This window comes from Rhinatrema bivittatum, chromosome 11, assembly GCF_901001135.1.
Source record: "Rhinatrema bivittatum chromosome 11, aRhiBiv1.1, whole genome shotgun sequence".
Lineage (NCBI taxonomy): Eukaryota > Metazoa > Chordata > Amphibia > Gymnophiona > Rhinatrematidae > Rhinatrema > Rhinatrema bivittatum.
Genome location: NC_042625.1, coordinates 89,260,709 through 89,287,061, shown reverse-complemented (window position 1 = coordinate 89,287,061; position 26,353 = coordinate 89,260,709). Strand labels below are relative to the sequence as shown.

Here is a 26,353-nt window from a genome sequence, read left to right as displayed (position 1 = left end):
GGACTTTAATCCAGGCAGAGGAGGACAAGTGTCAGCCAAGTCATTTCACCCCAGGGACATCCCTATTTACCCCAGATACATGGCTTTGAAAATTGTTTTCATAGGAATAAAATATATTGGAGCATTAAGACAAAAAAATTGAGTCCTAGGAATAAGATCAAATAAGGCCACAAGGCAGTTAAAAAGCAGATAAGTAACTATTCTGATGATTCTGGCTAGTAAGGAGTATAGCCTTCTCCTTAGATATTAATAAGTGTTGTCTATGACAATAGCAAATTACATAATAATACTGAATGTCTCTGTACTGTGGCAGTGATTTATGTGACTGTTTACTCCTTTTGTTTCTGAACTGTAACTTTGCAACAAAATTTCGATTGTTGTTCACAATATTTAAATTGTTGCATGCAACTACGCCTTGCATTCTTTAGAAAAATTAAAATGGTGTAGTCCGGTATGTACTTTTCATTCGAAAAATATGTACTTATTGCAGTTACCTGTGAGTAGAAATTATAAAGCACAAAGATTGCAGGATAGAGTTTTCTCATATGTGGCCCCAACATGCTGGAATGCCCTACCGTTGCATTGGAGACTGGAACAGATTTAAAAGTGTTTAGAAAGGGGGTGAATGCACTGCTTTTCCAAGAGGCATTTGGGTAAAAATCTGTTTTTCAGTTTATGAAGTATTGTTATGTGATGTTGATTTTGTGTTTTATTTGTATTTTGTATGTTTTTATGTAAACCACACTGAACAGTAAATTGTTTGGAGGTTTGCAGTATATAAGTTTTATAATAAATAAATAGTAAATTTGCCACAGGACAGCATAAAATATGGCTACTTCAATAGCTTTTTCAAACATAAATGTACACGAGGGTTGAAACTGTCAAGCAAATAATACAAATAAGAGGTGAATTTTAAAAGCCAGGCAAGCGCCAAAATCGGGATCTGTGACCACATGTAGGACATGCGTGCGTTCACCCGATTTTATAAGCTGCCCACAGGCGAGCATAAGTCCCAATGCATGACTATTACACATCGTACAAAAAAGGGGTGTGGTGTGGGCGAGGCATGGCCAAGAGATGTGTGCGCAAGTCCCTATGCGCCTGGGCGCGTGCCCAGCTCCAGTGCCACTAACTTTACTTCTGCTGTGGAGGAGGTGGAAGTCTGAATTCTCAAATGTACTGGTATCTAGGAAGTATAAGAGGGGTCTAGGTTAACTGGGAGGGGGGCTTGCAGGCTAATGAAATAGGGGTTTATGGAGGACCTAGCTGAATACAGGGCTAACTGGTGAAACTGGTCATCGGCCGGACACGCGTCTGTTATAAAAAAGCCTGACTTGCACGTCTGTAAGCTGATTTACACTGCTATGCATGCACAAGCTCATACATGTGCCAGGCTATTTTATAACATGTGCGCGTGCATATTATAAAACCGCCACCTATCTGCGCGTGCACCCACATGCCCATTTCAAATTTACCATCATAGTCAAAAAAAGTGGCCCTGGCTGTACCACTTGGGTCAGATAAGAAAAGATTCTATGAAGTCTTCAGAACAAGGAAAATCATTGGGCTTGATACATGTTCCCATGTTGAGGTTGCCCTGCACCACACGTATAACTTTACAAGAAAGCAGTTATCCCTAAAAAAGAAGGGTAGATACTGGAAGCTGGCAGGAAACGGCTACCAAATAGTCCATTTTTCCAATGTGCGGGCCCTCAGCCTTTTTGAATGAATGTTGTATGATTCCTTTCTGATAACAGGATGAAAAAAAGAAAAACCATTAGAAAACTCACATTAAAATATTTAACAGAGACTTGGTATTTTTAACCAGGGATGAGCAAACCTTCTGAGCTGTGCCCCCACTTCATTCATGCAATTGGTTGGGACTCCCTGAGATTGGTTTCTATAGATATATATAGATATAATATTCATACACACATATATATATATATATATATATGTGTGTGAAAGGTATTCACCAGGCAGCCACACTGCCAACCAGTAGCTCAAAGCCCCTATTTTGTTTCTCTTCAAGTTGCTGAAAAGTGTAAGCTGACAAATACACTCACGCACAAGCACAAAAAGACAGACCACCTCAGGGGCGGATAGTGGGAAAGTAGTGCCCTGGGGAATGTTTCTCCATACTGGCCCATGGGTACCCAATTACACATACAATATAATTTACATATATATTCACCAGAGGTGGATTGCAGGAAAATATAGGCCTGGGGGATTTTTTCAAAACCAGCCCGTGGGGTAACTGATGCACTCATGGGTAACTGATGCACTCATGGGTAACTGATGCACTCATGTACTTTCCCTGCAGCACATGTGTCCACAGGTCCCCAAAGCCCGCCATGTTAATTCTGGAACCTGATGGAATTGAGCTTAAATATCTCCAAAATAAACGTCTTGTGAGGTAAAAATATTACTTACAACATGTATATTGTACTTGTATGGAGTGCTGAAAACCCTACAAAAAAATAAAAAAGATCCTTGGAATTGGTATTAGGTCTGTTGTAATGTGTGCTGGATATGGGCTTTGCCCTCAGAAAGCCACAAGTAAACTCAATTACAATTTCAATATAATAAATCTTCATATCAAAACTGCAATAACTGCCAGCACTCAAACACTAACAACCCTACTTATGAAAAGGCAACACTGTGATCATTACACCAGACCCTAAAAAGCCAATACACCCACTATTAGGAAAACAGAAAAAGCCAAGCTGCTACAGATCCCTACACAGAACCTCCACACTAGCAGAATACGTCAACTCAGTCACAGATGCAAAATACAAACAGACCCTCAGAAAAATGCAGAATAAAGTAACCATAAAGTATTATTACAAGCATTCAGACAAAAATTGAACTGTTAACTGCAACAGGCCAGACTATTATGCAGTGCAACAACGGAAAAACAGAAATATTACAATTCCTGAAAAAACATCAAAATCAGTAAATATAAATGATCAATAGAAGTAAAACCATACTAATAAAAAGAATATTTCAAAACAGCTGACAAATAGAACAACATCTAATAATTGAAAACTCATAAATTTTCCAGACCAATAAAATATTTCAAACACTATGCAATACTTAAAACTTAAAAAGGATAAAAAAAAATTCCTGGTTGTTCATACCTGGAATATTTTGATTTCCAGATGCCCTGAGATTGTTGTGGATTAGCAGGGGAGAGGTGAGGGGTTGTCCCTCCCAATCTCTCTCTCTCATATAAACACACATGCTCAATCATAGAACATGCTCTCACACACACACATATAATCTCACAGATACACGCACACACATATAATCTCACAGATACACGCACACACAGACATGCAGTCATACACGCAGTCATGCATGCTCTCACACACACACACACATGCACAAACACATGCTCTCACAGACAGATATGCTCTTTCACCCACACATGGCCTCACACACACACACACACACACACACACACACATATAATCTCACAGATACACACACACACACATATAATCTCACAGATACACGCACACACAGACATGCTGTCTCAGACATGCAGTCATACACACAGTCATGCATGCTCTCACACACACACACATGCACAAACACATGCTCTCACAGACAGATATGCTCTTTCACCCACACATGGCCTCACACACACACACACACACACACACACACACACACACACACATGCTCTCACTTATTCACTTCCTCCCCCCTCCCTAGTAGAAGCACAGCAGCAGCCTCCTCTTTCAGCCCCCATGGCAGAGGACCTCTTCATTTTTCTTGAGGCCTTGGGGGCTGATGCTGCTCTGTTTTCTGCAGGGGGGGGGGAGGGAGGTGACGCTGTTGATTTTCCTCTGGCCCTTGATGCCTCTTCCTGCGACAGCGTGGAGGCGGAGGCTGAGGGGGGAAAGCTGGTACTGCTGCTTCTTGTACGCCGCGCAAACTTGGAGCCAATGCTGCCTCTTCCTGCAACGGCCGGCGCTTTTCCTTTTTCCTTCGTGGCCTCTTCGTCTTCCCGCCCACGTGGACCCACCACTTCCTCTTCCGGGCCGTGCGGTCAGGAAGAAGGAGGAGTCATACGATCGCCGCCCCCAGACTGGTGGTGCACCGGCCCTGCACGCAGATCTCTCTTCACGCCGCGGCAGGATGGGCTTTGCCGCGGCTCACAGGTCCCCTTCAGGCACAGCAGAACGAGCTGTGACGCAGCCCCCAAGCCTCACTTCAAGCCCGGCTTCATCTGCTGTGCCGCGACTTTGTAGATATATTTTCGGGCCACAGCAGCCCTTCTCGTTTTCTTTGGTGGGAATCCTTGTTTAAAAAAAAAAAAACACATGATGGGAGTGAGCGGCCCACCGGGAGAAAGCCCGATCCCCCGATAGGCCAATCCGCCCCTGGACCACCCTATACCCAGACAGATACAGACATAAACTATGAGCAGACCAAAAAGAGCGAAACAGACACCCAAACAGACATAGTAAGCTAATCCCAGACAGACTCAGAGAGACAAAGACACCCCGGACCCAGACCCAGACACCCGACAGAGAGACAGAAACCCAACACTCAAAAAGGCACAGAGACACAGACATGCCAGACCCCGACACCATCCCCAGACAGAAGATGATAGACACAGAAAGAGACATAGACACAAACACCCAGACAAACACAGGCAGGCCCACCACACCTGGATACAGTGAGAGACACAGGAGACAGACCATATCACACACATAGACACAAACACCCAGACAAACACAGGCAGGCCCACCTCACCTGGACACAGTGAGAGACACAGGAGACAGACCATATCACACACATAGACACAAACACCCAGACAAACACAGGCAGGCCCACCACACCTGGATACAGTGAGAGACACAGGAGACAGACCATATCACACAGGAGACAGACCATATCACACACATAGACACAAACACCCAGACAAACACAGGCAGGCCCACCTCACCTGGATACAGTGAGAGACACAGGAGACAGACCATATCACACAGGAGACAGACCATATCACACACATAGACACAAACACCCAGACAAACACAGGCAGGCCCACCACACCTGGATACAGTGAGAGACACAGGAGACAGACCATATCACACAGGAGACAGACCATATCACACACATAGACACAAACACCCAGACAAACACAGGCAGGCCCACCACACCTGGATACAGTGAGAGACACAGGAGACAGACCATATCACACAGGAGACAGACCATATCACACAGGAGACAGACCATATCACACACATAGACACAAACACCCAGACAAACACAGGCAGGCCCACCACACCTGGATACAGTGAGAGACACAGGAGACAGACCATATCACACACATAGACACAAACACCCAGACAAACACAGGCAGGCCCACCACACCTGGATACAGTGAGAGACACAGGAGACAGACCATATCACACAGGACACAGACCATATCACACACATAGACACAAACACCCAGACAAACACAGGCAGGCCCACCACACCTGGATACAGTGAGAGACACAGGAGACAGACCATATCACACAGGAGACAGACCATATCACACACATAGACACAAACACCCAGACAAACACAGGCAGGCCCACCTCACCTGGATACAGTGAGAGACACAGGAGACAGACCATATCACACAGGAGACAGACCATATCACACAGGAGACAGACCATATCACACACATAGACACAAACACCCAGACAAACACAGGCAGGCCCACCACACCTGGATACAGTGAGAGACACAGGAGACAGACCATATCACACAGGAGACAGACCATATCACACACATAGACACAAACACCCAGACAAACACAGGCAGGCCCACCTCACCTGGATACAGTGAGAGACACAGGAGACAGACCATATCACACAGGAGACAGACCATATCACACACATAGACACAAACACCCAGACAAACACAGGCAGGCCCACCACACCTGGACACAGTGAGAGACACAGGAGACAGACCATATCACACAGGAGACAGACCATATCACACACATAGACACAAACACCCAGACAAACACAGGCAGGCCCACCTCACCTGGATACAGTGAGAGACACAGGAGACAGACCATATCACACAGGAGACAGACCATATCACACACATAGACACAAACACCCAGACAAACACAGGCAGGCCCACCTCACCTGGACACAGTGAGAGACACAGGAGACAGACCATATCACACAGGAGACAGACCATATCACACACATAGACACAAACACCCAGACAAACACAAAGACACACTCTCCACACCACACCCAGGCAGAGAGCCCATACACCACAATGGTAAAGGTCAGCTGAGAAAAACTCCATCCTACCCAACTTTTATCCAGTTTTCATATTTTTTTTTCTCAGACCTAGTTTCACCATTTTGCTATAAATTTTCACATGAATAGCACCAGACAGGACTTTCCATGGTTTGGGCAGGAAGCAGAGAGAGAGAGAGAGAGAGACTCTCTAAAAGGCTCTCATATTAGTCAACTATTTAGTATTTATACCACTGTAGGAGGGTCAACTCTCTTCCTAGCTGCTATCAAGCTAAGTCGAGAGTACATTGTACAAATCTCATAATCTCATCTTTCTGTACCTTTTCTCACTCCAAATCACATCAAATCTTTACTGATGTCTACTGTGCTGTTCGAACCTCTGATTGTGCATGTAAAACTGCCCCCAAACCCTAGACCATCACCAAAACCTCACTTCGAGGTACTATTTGACCCTCCCACAGTGGTATAAAAAGTTGACCGGTATATGTGCCTCCCCAGAGGTTCTCCCTCTCCCTCCCCCCCCACTCCACTCCTTCGCCTGCCCAAAACAGGATTTGTGCTAAATATCTGAAATCTTGGTTCGGGCACATCACACATCAAAGCCAGGAAAAAAGTTGCAGATATTTCCAGCTCGATAATGTTCATTACACTATTGCATGCAAACAACCCTCATTTTCATAAACTCCGCCCAAACTCCTCCCTTTTGAATACATTTTTAGAATTGGCATAAGCATCTCGCGATGCGTTATTTATTGCTTGCGTTATGGCGTTAGAGCCCTAACGCCCACGATAAGGCCCTAACTCGATTTGATGAATGACCCCTCTTAGTTGGCTTATCTTTTTTATTTTGTCATGTTTTGATTTACTAATTTATCATTTTTTTTACGCTTTTTGCCTTTATTCTCACTTCTCCACCTCCTCTCTCTCTCTCTCTCTGGATTTTTTGCACCACTTATTTTCCCCTGGCGGGCAATAGGTGTTCGCTCTCTCAGGAACTCTTCCCAGTCTGAGGGCTGGCGGTGGCAGCCCTTCCGGAGCTGTGGGACACCGCAGTGGCTGCGCCCACGGCCGGCTCTGCCACAGAGGAAGCGTCACATTGGAAGCGGCTCTTCTCCCTGATTGCAATGTGGTCACTGGTCACCATGTTCCGGCAGCTCCCTCCCTCTCTCCTGGGCTCGCAGTGCCTCCAGGGCACCCGGGCTCGACAGTATGATTGGGCAGCCAGTGTGCCCCCCTTCAGGATTGTTCAAGTCCTGGGAGGCCCCCCTCCCCCCTGTTTACTCGCCCCATTTTAACTCAGTATCAGACTCCAAGTCACCTTCTTCTCACTCAAACAGATCAATTGCCCCCACCCTGCCCCCACATTCTCCTTTCACGCTCTCGTTCTAATGTGGCAAAATGTTATGATTCACTCGTATTTTCTGGGCACATCATCTTTTCCTCATTCCATTTTTTGGACCTCAGGAAGGGAGAGTTTTCCCAAAAGCTAGATGTGAAATGAATCGTTAGTCCACTAAAAAGGAAAGATCTTATCTATTTTTTCTGTTTGTTAATCTTTCGTTCTGTATATTCGAGTGGACCTGCACGGCAATCATGCAACTTTAGCCCGGATAAAAAGAGAATAATAGAGTTCATTTCATAACTGCTTTCCTTTTGACAATTATCCATGGAAAACTAAATGCACACATTTATACCTGCTAATTTGTGTGGATATTTTTTCCAAGTAAGTACACTTACGTGTGCATAAGTGCCAACCCCTGCCCATTGCTACCCTGGAGGATGCCTCTACTCACTGTGGGTGAAGTTGCGTGCATGACATGGCGCTGGGTGCATAGGTTCACCCACGCACAGGGAGGGCAATTTTTCACAAGCCCTCTTCTGTGGGTAAAGCACTGCATCACCCGTGGAAACGGCTTTGAAAATGACCCTGTGTATGCCCCCAAGGAAGGAAAAGCACATTAGCAAAAGGAAGAACCATCGTCGCATGTGCAATTTTTAAAATAACGTAAGTGCCCTCTGGCTAGGTAAACAGGTCGATTTGTGTTCTTGGAATGCATTAAGAAACATCGTCGGCATACCTGCACAGTTTCATAGGTGTGTCTGGCCCGCACAAGTAAGTTAGGCCCCACTTTTACATTGGAATCTCAGGTGATGACGTCTCTAAGTAAGAAACTGGTTTGCCAGTAAAAACCAGTTTTGGAGAAATCAGCAATTATCCATGCTCTGGTTGTTTGTGCTACAGATTATTGTGATACATTGGATTGCCTAAAAGATGAATTAGTAGAATTCAAATTTTTGCAACATATTGCCACAAGAATAGTTACTAGAAGTCCTAGAACAGGTAGTATTGGCCCTTTAATTTATAAATTGCATCACTTGCCAGTGGTTGAGAGGGTAAGTTTTAACATTTTGCTACTGGGTTCCTTTTCATATAAAATAGATTGCAGTGATGTGTTCCTGGTAGGGACCAGGGACATTTGTTGCAAGTCCCCACTGTTCGGCCTGTTATGGAACATGGGCATTCTTAGTAATTACAGCAGAGCTACAGAGTGGTCTATTCATGGAAATACATCAAGAACAAAATCTCCCGGTGTTTAGGAAACAGATAAAGAAGTTTCTTATTTTTCCCTATTTTAGACCAAAACTGTCTGGAAGCAATCATTGTCCAGGATTTTCTGACTAGTGTGTGTTGAAGTGGGGGGAGTAGTTAATTGTTCCAATAAGGTTATCTTATGCCTGTAGCTCTCCTGGCATTGTTCTTTTGTTCTCTCTCCTTTTCTCTCAGCTCCTACCTCCACTTTCCTTCTCATCTTTTCCAGCCTGCTCCCTCTTTTCCCGTACCCCTGTTCATTGTAATTTTCATGCTATTTAGTTATATGTAAACCGGCGTGATGTTCCCACGAATGCCGGTATATAAAAGTTCATTAAAAGTTCATAAATAAAATAAATAAATAGTCATCTACAATTAAGATGCCGAGAATAATCTGGTCTGATGGATGATGATCATGGGATTTATGGGATGGGAGGTGAGTGGTTCCACCTGATTGTGATTGATTATATTTTACATCCTGGTGTGTTAGGTGGAATATTGTTGGAGGGGATTTCACAGGTTGGGTATAATACTGTAAGGGTAATAATGACTGGACTGGCAAGCAATCTTTCTTGACTGGACCGTGTGTTATTTTGGGGATGATATACTCATACAACATTTCCATCTGCTGTTTGGTAGAATGATTCTGACAGAGTAATATTTTATGCAGCAGGATAGTGCAGGTATTTGATAATCCTTCTGATTTTCCAGACCTCATTCTAGAAGAGAAAATTTCCACATGGAATAGTACTTTGAATATCGCTTTTGATACCGTAGCCCCTGTTCATTATCATGTTCACAGAACCATGCCACCTCTTGGTATCATCCAGGCTTAAAACTTTGAAAAAACATTCGACATCAGGAAAGGAAATGTCAGACGCATTGCCAACCTGATGATGACTTCAAGTTGAAGAGCTATTTTAAGCATTATTTGTTGGCAGTTAAGCAGAGATCATTATAAAAACTTTCAAAGGCAGAGAATAGGTCCACATTTCTGGAATAAACTCTTCACAATTATCCTATTCTAATAAACTTACTGCTGATACCCTTGCATGTGCTTTTAATACAAAGATTCTCAACATCAGGACTGAGATTTTATCCTGTCCTTCTTCACTTACCACTTTCCAATCTTGCCTTATCTTTTAGTCCTTCACAGGAAATTATACCTGTGAGTAGGCTTTCTGCCTTTAATAAAGTTACTCCAGCAGACCTGTTTCTTCTTCTTCTTAAGCAAATTAATTCTTCCTCATCTATTCTTGATCTACTTTTAAGTTTTTAAGCAATCCTGATTTAGGATTACTTGCTATTACTGTTAACTCTAGCTTAGATATTGGTGTCCTGTCCCAGTCATTTAACACTGCAGTTGTAAGGATATGTATTCATCACATCCGTTTTGCTGGGTGCTCGTGTACCTCACCGACTTTCTAGTACATGCAGGAGAATGGAGGGCATGTGTGCATTTTTAATAATTAGATACATGCAAACTTTATGTTTTCCTGCATGTTCTGGAAAGTTGCCGAGCTACGCACGTACCGGCCGAAACAGAAGAAACGAATGCACCTGTGCTGAAGAAACAGCGTTTAGAAAAGACAATCCTGATGATTATTGTCTAACTTTCAAAAATTATTGAGAAGGGTGTGCAGTCTCAGTGGTCTGGTTTCTTAGCACATTCGTTTTACATCCTAAACAATCAGGCTACAGTAAAGCCAACAGCACAGAAGCTGTTCTTACAGCCTTGATCAATGAAATTAGTTTACTTTTGGAAAAGGGAAAATAAAATCAGCTTTGTTCGTTTGCTTAGACCTGAGTGCTGCATTTGACACCATCAACCATCTCCATGATATAGGAATCCCTGACCGTATCTTTTTTGGAGCCTAGATCTTATTCGGTTGTCTGGAACTCCTTGGGATCTGCTTTTGTTGCCCTTCGTTGTTCCTATCCACAAGGATCTGTCCTTTCACCAATTTTATTTAATTTGTAACTTGCACTATTAGTCACCCGTATTCAAAGTTTGGGATTCACCAGCTGTTTCTATGCAGGTGACATTCAGGTCATTGCTAGCTGGGATTCAGAATCATCCTCATCCATGACCAACTTCAGCAGCAGTTTAACTGAAGTTGATGATTGGTTAAAAGTGAATCCTTTTTTGAAAATTCCTAATGAAGCTATTCCTGATGTTTCTAAAATAAAAATTGTATTTACCTGAGAAGGAACCTGAAATTTCCACCACAGGGAAAGATTCTAAATCAGACCAATCCATGGAGAAATGTAATCGAATTGCTTTTTTAGAGCAGTCGCAGTCTAACATTGTGGACAGAGCTTCCTTATTACTAAAGTTTGTCCATGAGGCTGATAAGCAACTGATCTTGAGGCTGTTTTTTTTCATGTCCAAGATTCTGTTTTCCTTAGGGCAAAAGATTGAAGTTTTCCTGATGTAGTCAGGGAAACACAATATAGGAGGAGAATATTTCTCTTGAAAAAAAGGTAGAGTCTCCTCATATATTCCCCCCCCCCACCCCCCGGGTAGGCTGAATTATGATTTTTGTAATAAGCCAAATGATCTTTAATTTTTTTGTTTTCTTTGTTTCCTAATATTGTTTCACATTGGCTTATACCTGTTTCCTAAGTATATTAATAATTTGTATGTATTAGTAAAGTTATAAAGAAAAAAGAAAAAAAGATAGAATAATTGCTTTAGGAGTTGGTTTCCTTCTAAAATGTCCTTGTAAGTGTACAGTAAAATTGGATGGTACTAAATATGGGGGTTTTTTTTACCCAATACAGCTGAAAGAGTTTGTACAGAAGTCCTCCTGCTGTGACAGCTCCCTAACACTCAGGGATAAGCATCAGAGAAATAGCCAAATCTTCTAGCAAGTTTTTCTTTTGTTTACCTCCCCTTAATGTGGACTAAATGAATGGAGTATTTGCAATGTTCCTTTTTCTTTATTCTTTATAATATTTGATGGCTGCCATATTTTCATGCATCAAGGTTCTCTTGATTTTGATTTTAAAAAGTGAATCCTGGTAAATCAGAGGTAACGTGGTTTTCCATAAAACTTATGTCTACTCAGCTTCCTAAACCTTATATGGCAGGTAATCCTATTCAGATCAGATAAACTATAACCACTTTATGTGTTAGAATTGACCCATTAATGACCTTTATGAATCATATCTCACATTTGTTACAAATTTCCTATTTTTTCTTGTGATTTATCCATTGACTCAGACCCTATCTGGACCATGTTGACCTTCAGTCTTTCCCTCTCTAATTCTGGCATGTGTGGATTATTGCAGTGCTTTAATATTTCATGGCTTTTCTACCACACAGTTAAGGATACTTCAAAATAAGATAACTATATTGAATTTTGGCCTTCCTTCCTTTGAAATAGATGGAAGGAAGGCCAAACGACTGCCAGCATGGTTAAAAGGTGAGGTGAAAGAGGTTAATTTAGCCAAAAGAACTTCTTTCAAAAATTGGAAGAAGGATCCATCTGAAGAAAATAGGAAAAAGCATAAGCACTGGCAAGTTAAGTGTAAACATTGGTAAGAGAGGCTGTGAGAGAGTGTATAGGTGTCTCCCTCAAGCTACCTTAAAGGTCTGGGCTCAGATATCCCGCCCAGTCCCCCTTAAACTTAGGCTCCTGGGAGGAAGGAGGAGGGAGGAGTCCAACACCTGAGCGTAAAACCTGAGGGCCTAGACAGGTCAGATGGGCCCTGGGGAGTTGATGGAGTCCCAGTGTAGCAAGTGAGGACTTACCTGTAAGGTTGGTAAACTGCTTGTACTTAAATCTTAGAGACTGCCTGAGTTCAAGGAATCTGTTCCACTGACTGCTGCCACTTGTGTGTCTTTAAGGTCACTGTAAATAAAGAGCACTTTTAGCACAGCCAGAGTTCCTGGGGGCTTTCTGCTGACTGTAACCAGGCCACTGACTGCTTGAGTGCCTCACAGGCTAAAAGAGAATCTGAAAAGAAGCTGCCATAGAGGCAAAAACTCGTAATAAAAACTTGTATATATATATATATGGGCAAGAGAGATGATAGAGGGGTTAAAGGGGAACTTTGTGAAGCTAAGGTCATTGCAGAAACATTAAGGGGTAGATTTTTAAAGAAGCGTGCAGACGCCCAATTTTATAACACGCGCGCGCAGTTGTGAGCATTTTATAAAATTGAGGGTTGGTGCGCACAAGGGGCTGCACCAACGCCCACGGCCTTTACCCGTTCCCTTCCCCCCTACTCTATCCTTCCCACCCCTTCCCCTAACCTTCCCATCCCCTAGCCCTATTCTAACCCCCCCCCTCCCGACCTCTATCTTATCTTTTGCTCCCTGCCCCTTTTTTGAAGCCCCAGGACTTAGTTGCACCCTGGGGCTTTAAAAAATAGTCTTGGCGTGCATACCCCCCCCCCCCCCCCACACACACACACACACGTACACACGTACACACACACACACACACACTCACACACTCACACACACACACACACACACGCACACACACTGGATTTACATGCGTAGAGCTTTGAAAATCTGGCCCTAAATGAATTCTTTATTTTGATGTTTACTAATGAGGATATTGGGGAGATACCTTTCTGGAAATGGTTCCCAAGGGTGATGATATGGGTATCCGGCTAACCTAACTAGCCACTCAGCAGCTGAATATTTACCCCAAAGTGTCCAGATACTTCCAGTGTTCCCAGAGTTACATGAACTGGGGTTTACATGCTCTCTAACTCTGTGGATGTGTCCCTCCAGGCAGGGGCTTGGAACCTGCTTATCCTCCATGCTAGGGGAAGCCTAACAGTGACCAGATCCCTTTCCCCAGTGCCTGAGGTCCACGCTGAATCCCAAACCTCACCTGGCAGTGTCCACTGTCCCGGGGCGGAAACTCCGTGAGGTGTCTCCAGATGTTTCTCTCCTGAGGATTCCTCTTCGAAAATAGAAGCTGGCCTCGCAGGAGGAAAGGCCTGAACTGGAAACAGCTACCAAAGGTCTCCAGTTCAGGGGGAAAGAAGGTGGTAGAAGAAAATCTCCCTTTCCTCAATGGTGGAAAAATACAAACTTGAAACAGCTTGAATCAGGATCTCTTCTCACCGCTGGGTGCAGTCCTTCCTGAGCTCCCTGAGCAGGGGAAACAGTCTGCCAGGAACGGAACAGGTCAAAAATGTGGAAATCAGAAAAACTGTAAAAACATCTTAATATCCCTCTTCTCTCGTCTCCTAAGTGGGCCTAACTCGGAGAGCACACATGATACACGCCCTTCCCTTCTGAAAGCAAACTAAATCTGCCTTAAACTAGCCCCCTCTTGTGTCTAAGGGACATCCAATTCCAGACAAACTTTTGGGGAGATACTGTGATGAATGGTTTATCCCTATACATCTGACTACCCAAGGGCTAGGACCAGGAACATCTAGTGGAAACCCCAGGAGGTCTCTACATTTATAAATGATCTGGTCAAGGAAATGATCAGATGTGCTGAGGACACAAAATTATTCAGAGTAGCGGATTGAAATAAATTGCAGGAGGACCTTGTGAAACTGAAAGATTGGGCATCCAAATGGCAAATGAAATTTAATGTGGATAAGTGCAAGGTGATGCACAAAGGGAAAAAGTAATCAATGCTGTGGTTACTAAGCATGTGCATTCATTTCATCCATTTTGGCAGTATGTGCGTATCTCACCGGCTTTATAGTCCATACGAAAAACTTGATAGTATGCGTGTATTTTTAATAATGAGTTATGCACATATCCATTTTTTTGCATGGACTATGAAGTCGGTGAGATATGCGCATACCACCAAAATGGATGAAACGAATGCACATCTCTAGTAGTTACATGATGATAAGTTCCATAGTAGGAGTTACCATACAAGAGAAAGATCTAGGCATCATTGAAATCCTCAGCTCAGTGTGTGGCAGCAGTCAAAAAAGCATACAGAATGTTAGGAATTATTAGGAATTATTAGGAAAGGAATGGTGAATAAAATGAAGAATGTCATAATGCCTTTATATTGTTCCATGGTGAGACTGCACTTTGAGTACTGCGTGCAAATTGGTCACCACATCTATGTGACTGGAGTGGTCTGGCTGAATTTAATCAGTTAGCACTGAAAATCTGTGCTGACCATCTAAATCTAAAACCCACCCTCAAAACGCCTCAGAGATGTCCCTTTTTTGGCTGGCTCAATTTTCAGAGGTTCAACCTTCTGGTTCCGGAGTAAAGCAGAAAAACTTTTCAAAAACTGCCCCCCCCCCCCATACACACACACACACACACACACATACACACACACTACTTCTCTAGTTTCCATTATTTCCCATGGGAAAAAACTGTTTTATTTTATGGCACTTGATTCCACTAGAATGGAATCAAAAAAAGTGGCTCAGAAAAAAGTTGCATAGAAGTCCCATGAGGAGACAATCCCACGAGAAGACAGTCCCACAATGTCCAGCAGGTCATGGCATTTGTGAGTTGTAAAGCAGCACTGACCAGACCCGACCTACTGCATAACCACCTGAAGACGCTGCCCCTCTCCCCACTCCTGCCTCCCTCCTGCCCCTATTTGTATTTCTTGTTCACAGTCTCTCTCACTAGCATACACCATCAGAACGCTCGTGCATTCACACCCATCATCCATGCGCACGCAGCACTAAACTTTGGAAAAAACTCACTGAGGGGTATTGGTTCCAACTCTGCGAGTACTTCTTACCCAAGGAGTTTGCATGAATAATCAAAGAAAAACTACTCAGGTCATTTTGCATTTGCTATTGCCTCAGAAAACTTTACCTGCAGAGATTTGTGCTTGCTTTCTCTTTGGGTGATTTTTCCATTGGAAGCCACATGTTTAGTTTTGATTGTACAAATCTACACCTTTTGTTCCACAGTCTGACCTCTTCCCATCCCAGAAACGCATCTGCCATATGCAGATCAAAGCACAGACTTACTTTTAGATGCATATGGGGTGAGCAATATTCAGAGAGCCCATTTCCATGGGTAAAACGCTATGTAACCTGCAGAAATGCCATAAATACACAGGCGTAAATGTCTGCAAGTGGTTTTCCTGGGATAATGTTCAAAAGGAAGGCCCGTGTGTGCTTTCCCTCTGAAAAATGGACCAAGATGTTGCAGCAGTGCCGGCAGTTATAGAATTAATTCATAGGGGACAATAATGAAAGCCCTTTCCACAGGTAAAAGGCTATTTTACCCATTATTGCCTACCTATCAGGTAAAAATACCCATGTAAGTCAACAACACGGTTACAGTTATCTGCTTATCTTTGGAGGCATTTCTGGAGTGGAGTTCAGTCAGGGGAGGAATTTATATGGGTACTTTTGAATAATTAATCAATACCCCCATCTACATTTGCCTTAAAAGTCTATCTGCACCATAAGCAGGCACAGATTTGGGTGGGCAGTCTTCATGGGGCAAGCACAAATATCCAAGCGAAAATATCCATGTAGTTTTGCTTTCAATGTTTCAGTAAAACCTTCAGGTAAAAAACTACTTGAGGGGTTTGCCAAAATGCTGGCAATTTGATTACCTTTACATAATGTAATCAAGAAAGACAGAGACAAGCAAGAGGACAACCCGTTCTGAAGAACACAGAAATGGCATGCGACGTTCCATGGCCTGCGACAGAGGACCACACCCAAAGGAAACAATGCTACAGCCCACACACACGCAACGCAACGCACAGGAACAACAGAGGGGGACAGAAGGAGGGAGCAGCCACTCGGGAAAAGGAGACCACGACAGGTGCCACACCAGCATGGCAGACAGATAGCAACTGAGAAGGCCCTTGCAGACATGCAGACCAGGGATGGGCTTCCACTGGAAGAGAAATAGGGAATCTCAAGGAAATGCCCATTCCCTTTCATTGTCAAAATGAAACAAAAGACGATCATTTAATGTGGTTTTGTTTTGTTTTGAAAGGGACCCCCACCCCAACTACTCTACCTTCCCCTGCTCCCCTTTTGCAGCAAAAGTAAAAGTGCCCACATGTAGGTAATTTTACCTTCAGACAGGGATGGTAATTTTCAAAAAAGGATTTTACTCAAGCTGGCTGCTTGCTAAACTCATTCTAAAATTGTCCTCATGGTTACTCATCTATTCAGTCTCACAAAGAATGGAGATCCTGTCTGGCCAGCCTTCCCATCAATGCAGTGGGCGCATAGTATCTCACTGTGAAAACAAAAAAAAGTACAAAATCCATGACAGCAAAATGCTAAACAATAACTATAAACAAGCACATTCCTTAATCATCACACGAGCAGGTAGTTCTCAAGGGCACTTTGCTCAAATATGCAGGTAAACCTATTCAGGGAAGGAGGGAGGGATATAGCAGAGGATCTTGACGCAATAGCTGGGTGAGCTTTGACATTTACTTCTGAGCATATTTCTTGTTTACAGTTTGTTTTGCTATGTTCTAGTTTTGTAATTAAAAGTAGATAAAACAAGGGACTTTTTTGTAGGAACAAAAGCATTAAAACCAACAATGGCAAAAAAAAAAAAAAAAAGAACAATAGGTGAAATCCATGATACTGCAACAAACAATTCCAAAAGAACAATGTAGCAATAAGCCCACTGCTATCATTTTGAATACCAGGACAGGCAGGGCAGGAGCAACTGGGGATCTCTTCTGCCAAAAGAAGACCCACTGATGGGGTAAGATGTAGCATGACGATTTCAGAGGTGTACTATATTTTTTTCTTTTTGCTTCTTTTTGCATTTTTGTTGCTTGTTTTGTTTGGAACAAATACAATGAAACAAACAAATGGAAAAAAATGGAAAAAAAATACAAAATAAAAAAAAACAAATTGAAACAAATAAAGCTCAGTGTACACTCCTTGCCCTCGAGAAGGCTCTTAAAATGTACTTATTTGGGAAGGCATTTAATACATCTTTATAGCCATCATGTCATCAGATTTTTAGCCATAATTTACGGTATGATTTTGAGTGCTTCTGAGCCAGCTAGCAGGTTGGGAATCTGATGTAATTGTCTGCTTTTTTATTTGTCTGATTTATGAAAATTGCCTGGAACACTTGGATAACGCAGCACAGAAATTGTATAAATAAATAAATAAATAATAGCGTAATGCTGTATCAGTCTGGGGGATGTTCTGTTTGACAGCTGTCACTGCCTGTAAACCTGTTTATTTGCATTCTTATAGAAGAAATGGCTGACATTTCCAAATATATAACATCTGAGCATACCACATTTTTTGTTTGGAGACATCTGAGTCATAGAAAACAAATTAAGAGCTAGCTGGATACATCAAAGAGCATTTAAATTGAACATTTAAATACAATTCCCCACTTATATGAACCACTTCTTGGCAGAGACCTAAAAATGTCTTTTGTCTCTCCCTGATAGCCTGCGTAATATCAGGGAAAACATGGATTTTAAGATCCCAAACCAAAGCACCTTTGTTGTAAAAAAAAAACAAAGGTCTCAGAATCCAGTTTTAGGGTAAGTAATGCAATGAGTCTTGCTGTAGTTCTTGAATCTCATCCAAGCCTCCAGTCAGCCCTAGCTCTTCCTTCCCAGATATAGATTCATTACTCCATTGCTTAGGGGTAAACAATTAATAAACTCTTTGAAAATTAACTCCTAAGGAGTAAATGTAACATACTAGCATAGCAATTTTCTAAAGCTCATTTACATGTTTATAGGGCACTTCCGCATGTAAAACCTATTAACAATTCAATGTTATATTTGTAAATTTTCAAAAGCCCACTTACACAAGTAAAATGCATATAAACATGTAAAACCTAGTTTTAAGGATGTAAATCCTTTTGAAAATTACCCTATTTGCGAGACAGGAATGGCTTGCTAGGGAACTTTGAGAATCTCCAAAAAAAATAACATTAAAATAAACATAAATTACTCCTTTTAGCAGTGTTTTCCAAAGACTATTTTCTGATGGAGAACAAAATTGTCTGCAATTTAGCCTTTTCAGATCAGTGATCTGACCTGATTCTAGAATCCTTTTGGTCATCCAAAGTATGTCCATATATGGACGGATCAGTCTCCCCTTGCTGCATGATGAAAGAAAACTCATGTACACAAGAAGACATGGAGAGCTACATTTTAGAAATGGCCCTCTATATTTCCTCAAGCATGATAGCCTGAGGAGTCTCCAGCACCCGCTTCTGCTGCAATAGCAGCTGGTTCTTTCACCGACATCTTTGGATCCCCAATGGATTCAGGAGCCAGGAATGATTTGCTCCCACCCAGTTCCAGAACAGCAGCAGTAATATAGGCACAGGGTAGATGGCATTCATGACAGTAGATAAAGATCAATTGGCTCTTCCAGTCTACCTACTTATTACTGTCCACACTGCTAAGAATATATCCCAGCTGCCAGCCATAGACAAGAACATAAGAGCATAAGAAATTGCCATGCTGAGTCAGAGCAAGGGTCCATCAAGCCCAGCATCCTGTTTCCAACAAAGGCCAAACCAGGCCATAAGAACCTGGCAAGTACCCAAATACTAAGAAGATCCCATGCCACTGATGCAATTAATAGCAGTGGTATTCCCTAAGTAAACTTGATTAATAGCAATTAATGGACTTCTCCTCCAAGAACTTATCCAAACCTTTTTTGAATCCAGCTACACTAACTGCACTAACCACATCCTCTGGCAACAAATTCCAGAGCTTTATTGTGCGTTGAGTGAAAAATAATTTTCTCCGATTAATCTTAAATGTGCTACTTGCTAACTTCATGGAATACCCCCTGGTCCTTCTATTATCCGAAAGTGTAAATAATCGATTCACATCTACTCGTTCAAGACCTCTCATGATCTTAAAGACCTCTATCATATCCCCCCTCAGCCGTCTCTTCTCCCAGCTGAACAGCCCTAACCTCTTCAGCCTTTCCTCATAGGGGAGCTGTTCCATTCCCTTTATCATTTTGGTTGCCCTTCTGTAGTGTATCAGTCTGCTTGTGATTTAACTACTCTGAATAATTTTGTATCATCCGCAAATTTGATAACCTCACTCGTCGTATTCCTTTCCAGATCATTTATATATATATTGAAAAGCACCGGTCCAAGTACAGATCCCTGAGGCACTCCACTGTTTACCCTTTTTCACTGAGAAAATTGCCCATTTAATCCTACTCTCTGTTTCCTGTCTTTTAACCAGTTTGTAATCCACTTGACCAACTGTAGGATCAGGACCACCACTGGGCTAAATAGCTTGTGATATCAGCTGGGGAGGGCTCTCCCATCACATGGAGAAGCTGGAAGTTTATTTCCACACTCACAAATGTATTTATTTATTTAAGGTTTTTCTATACCGATATTCGTTGTTGGACATCATATCGGTTTACAGTCAACATGGAGTCAGCAACATAGCTTTACAGTGTAATCCATTTAACAGCTTTTTACAGAGTAACTATAATAACAGTATATCATTTTTAACAAAACAGCTAAGCAGAATATATTTGCTTTGTGCAGCATTAACTGGTTTATAATTTGACCAGTGGGGGTTGCTAAATAATATAATAATAATGTACATATATATCTAAAATGACTGGTATAAATAATGTCATAATATCAGTGGGAGTGTGGACTGCCTCCCCCCGCTCCCCCAGTTCCATCCTTACCATCGGCTATGTTTAGAATATCACTTTTTATCCAATTCAGATTATTATATCTTCCTCTTTGTATATCTACCATCCTGGGTAGGTGAGCTTATAAGCTCTCATATTTCACCCAGCACCCAGACCAACGTCTAAATGTCAAGTTTTGTAAGAATGTGGTGGTGGTTTCTGATCTCAGCCCTTCAGTCAAGACTTCTTGAATTCCTAGCAAATTTTCATGGCCTCCAAGAGGAAGCACCATACTTACACGTCACATCACCCGGGTGGGCACCTCCATGGCTGGCACAAAAGCTTCCAGGCCCAGCTTACTGAAAGCCTTGGATCTCACCAGGGTAAATATCTATAGGAGGCCTTCCTGGAGAGGAATCGATCTGAAGCAGAATTCTCTGCACTGACATCAGTGAACATCTCTCACCGAGTGGGATGCTGACCCAGGGCTCATGACTGACAAACTACCGAAAGCCTTGGATCTCACCAGGGTAAATATCTATAGGAGGCCTTCCTGGAGAGGCATCGATCTGAAGCAGAATTCTCTGCACTGAGATCAGTGAGACATCTCTCACCGAGTGGGATGCTGACCCAGGGCTCACGACTGACAGGTTCAACCCAACTTCCAGCACAGAGTGCACCTTGAAGAGAAAAGATGGAGCATGATCTACCTCCAGTCAAGGGGTTTTCAGCCCCTATTATTATAATAGGGGCTGATGAGTAAAGTGGCTGGCGCCATCTTTAAAGATGGTGCCGGCCATCCAGTGCTCCTACCATGTGACAGGGGCCGGCCAATGGCACGGATACCCTGTCACATGGTAAGGGCAAAGGGGCATCGGCGCCATTTTTTTTTTTTTTTTTAGAACAGCTGATGCTGAGAAATCTCTCCCCGAGGCCCCCCTGGATCTCTCCTCTCCCCGAGGCCCCCCTGGACCACCAGTAATTTTAAAAGATTTTGGGGGGGGTTGGGGGGGGGGGTCGATTTAACGGGTCGGTTGGTTTTTGGGTTTTTTTAGCAGCGCGGGCCTCCCTAGCGATGTGAATTGGAATCAGAAACGATTCCAATTCACATATCTTAACGATCAGATTCCCCCACCCCCCCCAGCCGAATCTGATCGTTAAGACGATCTGGCACACGATTCACATCTCTAATGCAGGTTACCCCCAAGCCTTATACATTGTCAAAGCAACATTTTTACTGGGTGAGGAGCCTTCTTGAAAATTCAGACAGTGCTGCTTGATGGGCTTTGCTTTTGAACTCGGCCATAGAAGCGGTCCTGTGGTTCTTCCCTTATGTATGCATATCAGTACCCCAGACCATAAAAATCAGGGCCTGAGTTGGTTGTCCTTTGAATCCAATTTACCTTTCCCCCACCAAGCCATCAAAGTGGAGAGCAGCTGTGTCAAAAGCATCAAGGCTTGGTGATTAAGGGTAGTAATCCCCATGCAAATTGCTAAGGGTAGTAATCGCCACCGAGCAGGTTACCACATGTACCCTTTTCTTCATTTCCATCTTCAGCCTTTGGGGATCCACAGTGTTTATCCCATGATCCTTTGATTGTTTTTGTGTTCACCACCTCCTCCAGAAGGGCATTCCAGGCATCCACCATGCTTTCCATGAAGAAATATTTCCTGACATTGGTTCTGAGTTGCCCCCCTGGAGTTTCATTTCAAGACCTCTAGTTCTATAAAATGTTCAAAGTATGTGCATCATTGAAACCTTTCAGGTATCTGAAGATCTGTATCCTATCTCCCCTGCATCTCCTCTCTTCCAGGGTGCACATATTTAGATCCTTCAGCCTACCCTCATAAGTCTTCCAATACAAACCCCTTACCATTTTGGTCACCCTTCTTTGGACCTCCTCCATCCTAACTCTATCCTTTTTGAGATAAGGGCTCCAGTATTGAACGTAGTGCTCCAGGTGAGGCCTCACCAAGGATCTGTACAAGGGCAGCACCACCCCTTTTTCTTACTGGTTATTTCTCTATGTGGCTCAGCATTCTTTCAGCTTTAGCTATCACCTTGTCCCATTGCTTCACCTCTTTCCTATCGCCAGACACTATCACCCCAAGGACCCAGTCCGTGTACATTTGTCTTTCACCACCCATCACATACGGCTCTTTTGGATTACTACACCCCAGATGCATGAGGTTGCACATCGTGGCATTGAATCCCAGCTGCCAAATCCTCGACCAGTCTTCAAGCTTTCTTAAATCACTTTTCATACTCTCTCCTCCTTCTGTCATGTCCACTGTTGCAGATCTTAGCATCATCCGCAAATAGACAAACTTCACCTTCTCTCACAAAGATAATGAACAGATATTGGGGAGATACAGGTTCCAGAGATAGTTTTCAGGGGTGATGATTCAGATTAACTGAACCAAATCACTGTGAACCTGGAAGATGTAGTAGGTCAGAATGACAAACTAAAGAGTAGCAAATCACCTGGACAGAATGGTATGCACCCCAGGGTTCTGAAGGAACTAAAAAATGAAATTTCAGATGTATTAGCTAAAATTTGTAACCTATCATTAAAATCATCCATTGTACCTGAATTCCGGAGGGAGGCTAATGTAACCCCAATATTTAAAGCAAGTAGAAGCAGGCTCCTTTTTTGGTTTGGATATTTTGTGCCTTCAAAATGTGGTTCCCTAGGCAGTTGCCTGGGTTGCCTATGCCTAAATTAGGGCTTGGATATCAGTGCATCACTTGCTGAAGAATGCCTGACGTCAACATCTGCACATGCACCAGCCTTACTCTCCAGACCCATGAGTGGCACTGAAGCAGTCTTTAGATTAAAAAAAAAAAAAGGCACGGCCTGTGTGTTGCTCCCGAGAATGACATTTGGTGTAACCAGTGCGCAATCCTGCCTGCATCACAAGGTGCCACCAGAGGTGACTGCTTCAGAGGTCTGGGATTGTGCCAACCCACTGTGGACCAGATCATGCTGGGGAAGAGAGCTCTGTTTTATAAATCATTGCCCAAAACACACAGTTTTCCATACCATGGTCACATATGTAAGCTTTGGATTTCTCATAGTTAAAGTAGTGTGATTTAGGTGAGTCCACCTGGATTTATAGAATTAAAGCTCAGCTTTTTGTTGTGCTACATCTGTGACTAGTTTTCTCATTTCTAGATCTCTGCTCTCTCCCCATACACACACACACACACACACACACACACACACACACATCTCCTCAGGTTTGTGAAAAAGGAATAGGGCAGAGCCCTCAAACTCAGAAAAAGTATTGTTAGTCTAATGAAAAGATATCAGCTACACCATGTTTGTGGACCTTTAACTCTAGGTATCTGACTTCATGCAAAGCCCCTTTTCATATACATAATTTTCAGATTTGCAGGGAAGAAAGAGAGACCCTGGCCTTAGAAAGTGCCCCAAATCCTCAGGTACTACAGGACCTGAGTCTTCCTCCTGGCACTGCCTCTGCTGGGGAAGGAAAGGCGTTTTGCTCCCCTGGGGAGGTGCAATAAAATTCACAGGACTGGCTGAAAGCCAAGAGAATTAATATGGACAGATTACCCTGACATTCCTCCACCCTCCCACTGTCTTTTTGCCCCACCTTCTCAGGACTATAAAAGGCAAAAATAACACCTGGGCTCACCTGCTGCCACTACTCCTACCTCCGTGTCGTCTTTCAAAACTGACCACAGGTGCTTTGGGCTAGCTTTTTTATTATTATTTTGCTGTATTGAATATTGAGACGAAAAAGTGCCAGAGGAACTAAGTATTTTTCCGGTAGACAAAAAATGAGGAAACCCCGTTAGTACCTCTGGCCCAAAGTCATTAATCTTACAATTGTTACTTTTTATTTTTTCCAGCTGAAGGTCAGAGACAGAACTGGAAGATGAAGACCTTTCTGGGGATCGCCCTCACTCTGTGCTTCCTGCAGATCGGTAAGAAACCTGTGAGATTTGACTTATACACACGGATAGGGCCAGAGAGGGGTGGAGGGACCCCCCTGCTACCTCGGGATCTGATGCCTTTCCTAGAGCTACAGATGTTCTGCCTTACAAAATGTAATCTCAGGCGCTGTCTGTCTGTCCCACCGGCTCGGAGCTTAGCGATGGCCACGGAGCTCTCCCTGATGTTATCAGCTCTGGGCACGTTTGTTCCATTCAATAATGCAAGTCATTAGTTTCAAAAGTAAAATATGATGTTAACACTAGAGGGGAAATGAGTATAGGACATGTACTAAGCTGTGTTAAATTGGGGACTCTGTGCATAGTCCGTGCTTCTGCAAAGCCGCGGGTACTTTCGGACTGGCAGACTCCTGACTCCTTCTCAAACATTGAATCAAGCAGGTGCGAAGGCAGAGCGCGTTACCTGTGAGCAGCAGAATGGGGAGAGGGGATTCAAGGGTCTGGGTTATTTAGGCTCCCACCCCCCACCCTAAACAGGCTCCCTCGGGTGCGCGTCTTTTTAATCCGCGCAGGCTTCTCCCCATTCGGCAAAAACGCTCACCAGGGAAATGCAGCGGGAGCTGCTTCTTCACCGGGCTAAATCCCTTTCAAACTGTTCTCATTCACTTTGGAGGATTCTTTGATAGTTTGTCAGGTTAAGTAAAACTCAGTTTTGCTCTGTTTTAGCAGCAATAGAGAATCTTTTGCCAGACAGGCTGCTGTGCTGTTAAAAAGCAGGTTTCAGTGAATGTTATTATGAGGAAGGGATTTGACAGAATGGCTGCTCCTGTCTTGTAAAACCTCAATAAATCTCTTCTCTCTTTCTTTCCAGCGTTGGCTGTAGTTGATCTCAGTCCACCTTGTGCTTCAGATGAATATCCAGCTAATGGCTCTTGCGCCTGTAACACCTCCATGTACCAAGGCACAAACACCAGTGAGTAACAGAAGCTGCGACGGATCAGTCCCTTTCATTGCTAAGTCACACAGAAGCAGCCCAGTCAGCACAATGGGAGGTCTCTAGGCCTTAGCAAAATTCCCCGGTAGTGCCGCAAAACCTTACTGATCACCCAATACAATCCTGGCCGCAGAATCTTACTGTGCACCCGATACAATCCTGGCCGCAGAATCCTACTGTGCACCCGATACAATCCTGGCCGCAGAATCCTACTGTGCACCCGATACAATCCTGGCCGCAGAATCCTACTGTGCACCCGATACAATCCTGACCGCAGAACTGTGCTCGACCTGTTCTGGTATTCACAATTCCAAAAGTATCAGAGGAAGAGGAGATTCCCACTTTATGCAAACCTAATGGAAATAGCCTTTATGTATTCATATTTTGCATAGAGAAATCCCCAAGTATTAGAAGACAGGGCAGGGATGGAGGGAGAATAAAGAAAAGCAATGCATAAGGCTGGCACAGTATGAAAGAGGCATCCTCACGTCCCCTCACCGTCCACACTAAAGGCTCCTGGGACTCCCAGCGGCCTCGCTCGCCTCCCTGCTCCATCTTAACATCGCGCAAAACTGAGACCCGCATTGTTTCTGTCTCTCTTTCAGCGCAAAATCCGTCTCCTGTCCTGCAGTGCCTGCCTGGTGTGATGATGCTGACGATCAGCAGGTGCCAGCTGGAGGCGAATTGGCTGAATGCCAGCAGCATGGAACTGCAACTGAACTCCAGCTGTACAGGGACCCGGGGGATATCAGCCAATAACACAGCTCAGATCTCCATTAATGCAACTACTAAAGTGGGAGACTGTGGCACCAACATGACGGTAAGAACCAGAGAAAGGCAGGGGTTTGGGTTATGGAGCTCTGCTCTCCTCTCCTCTCCTTGTCTCATACAAGAGCAAAGTATTTATTTATTTATTTATTTATAGCTTTTATATACCGACATTAGTGTGCAACATCGTACCGGTTTCCATTTGAACTGACAGATGGAAAGTACAAAAAACAGGGCTGGGGAGGGGG

General features: G+C 43.4%; 1 protein-coding gene and 1 long non-coding RNA gene across 2 annotated transcripts in view; one reads left to right on the top strand and one right to left on the bottom strand.

Annotated features, from left to right (window-relative positions):
- The window catches only part of LOC115073439, a 41,761-nt gene that overhangs the window by 4,445 nt on the left and 10,963 nt on the right, over nucleotides 1-26,353 (bottom strand). Inside the window, exon 2 of the long non-coding RNA XR_003852012.1 lies at nucleotides 16,881-17,047. This is a non-coding gene — a long non-coding RNA (uncharacterized LOC115073439). The remainder of the gene's footprint in view (nucleotides 1-16,880; nucleotides 17,048-26,353) is intronic.
- LOC115073437 (uromodulin-like) overlaps nucleotides 12,539-26,353 on the top strand; it is a 30,601-nt gene continuing 16,786 nt past the window's right edge. The window contains exons 1-4 of the mRNA XM_029571867.1: nucleotides 12,539-12,635; nucleotides 24,302-24,376; nucleotides 25,215-25,316; nucleotides 25,943-26,157. Coding sequence (XP_029427727.1) covers nucleotides 24,328-24,376; nucleotides 25,215-25,316; nucleotides 25,943-26,157 — 366 coding nt within the window. The 5' untranslated portion in view covers nucleotides 12,539-12,635; nucleotides 24,302-24,327. The remainder of the gene's footprint in view (nucleotides 12,636-24,301; nucleotides 24,377-25,214; nucleotides 25,317-25,942; nucleotides 26,158-26,353) is intronic.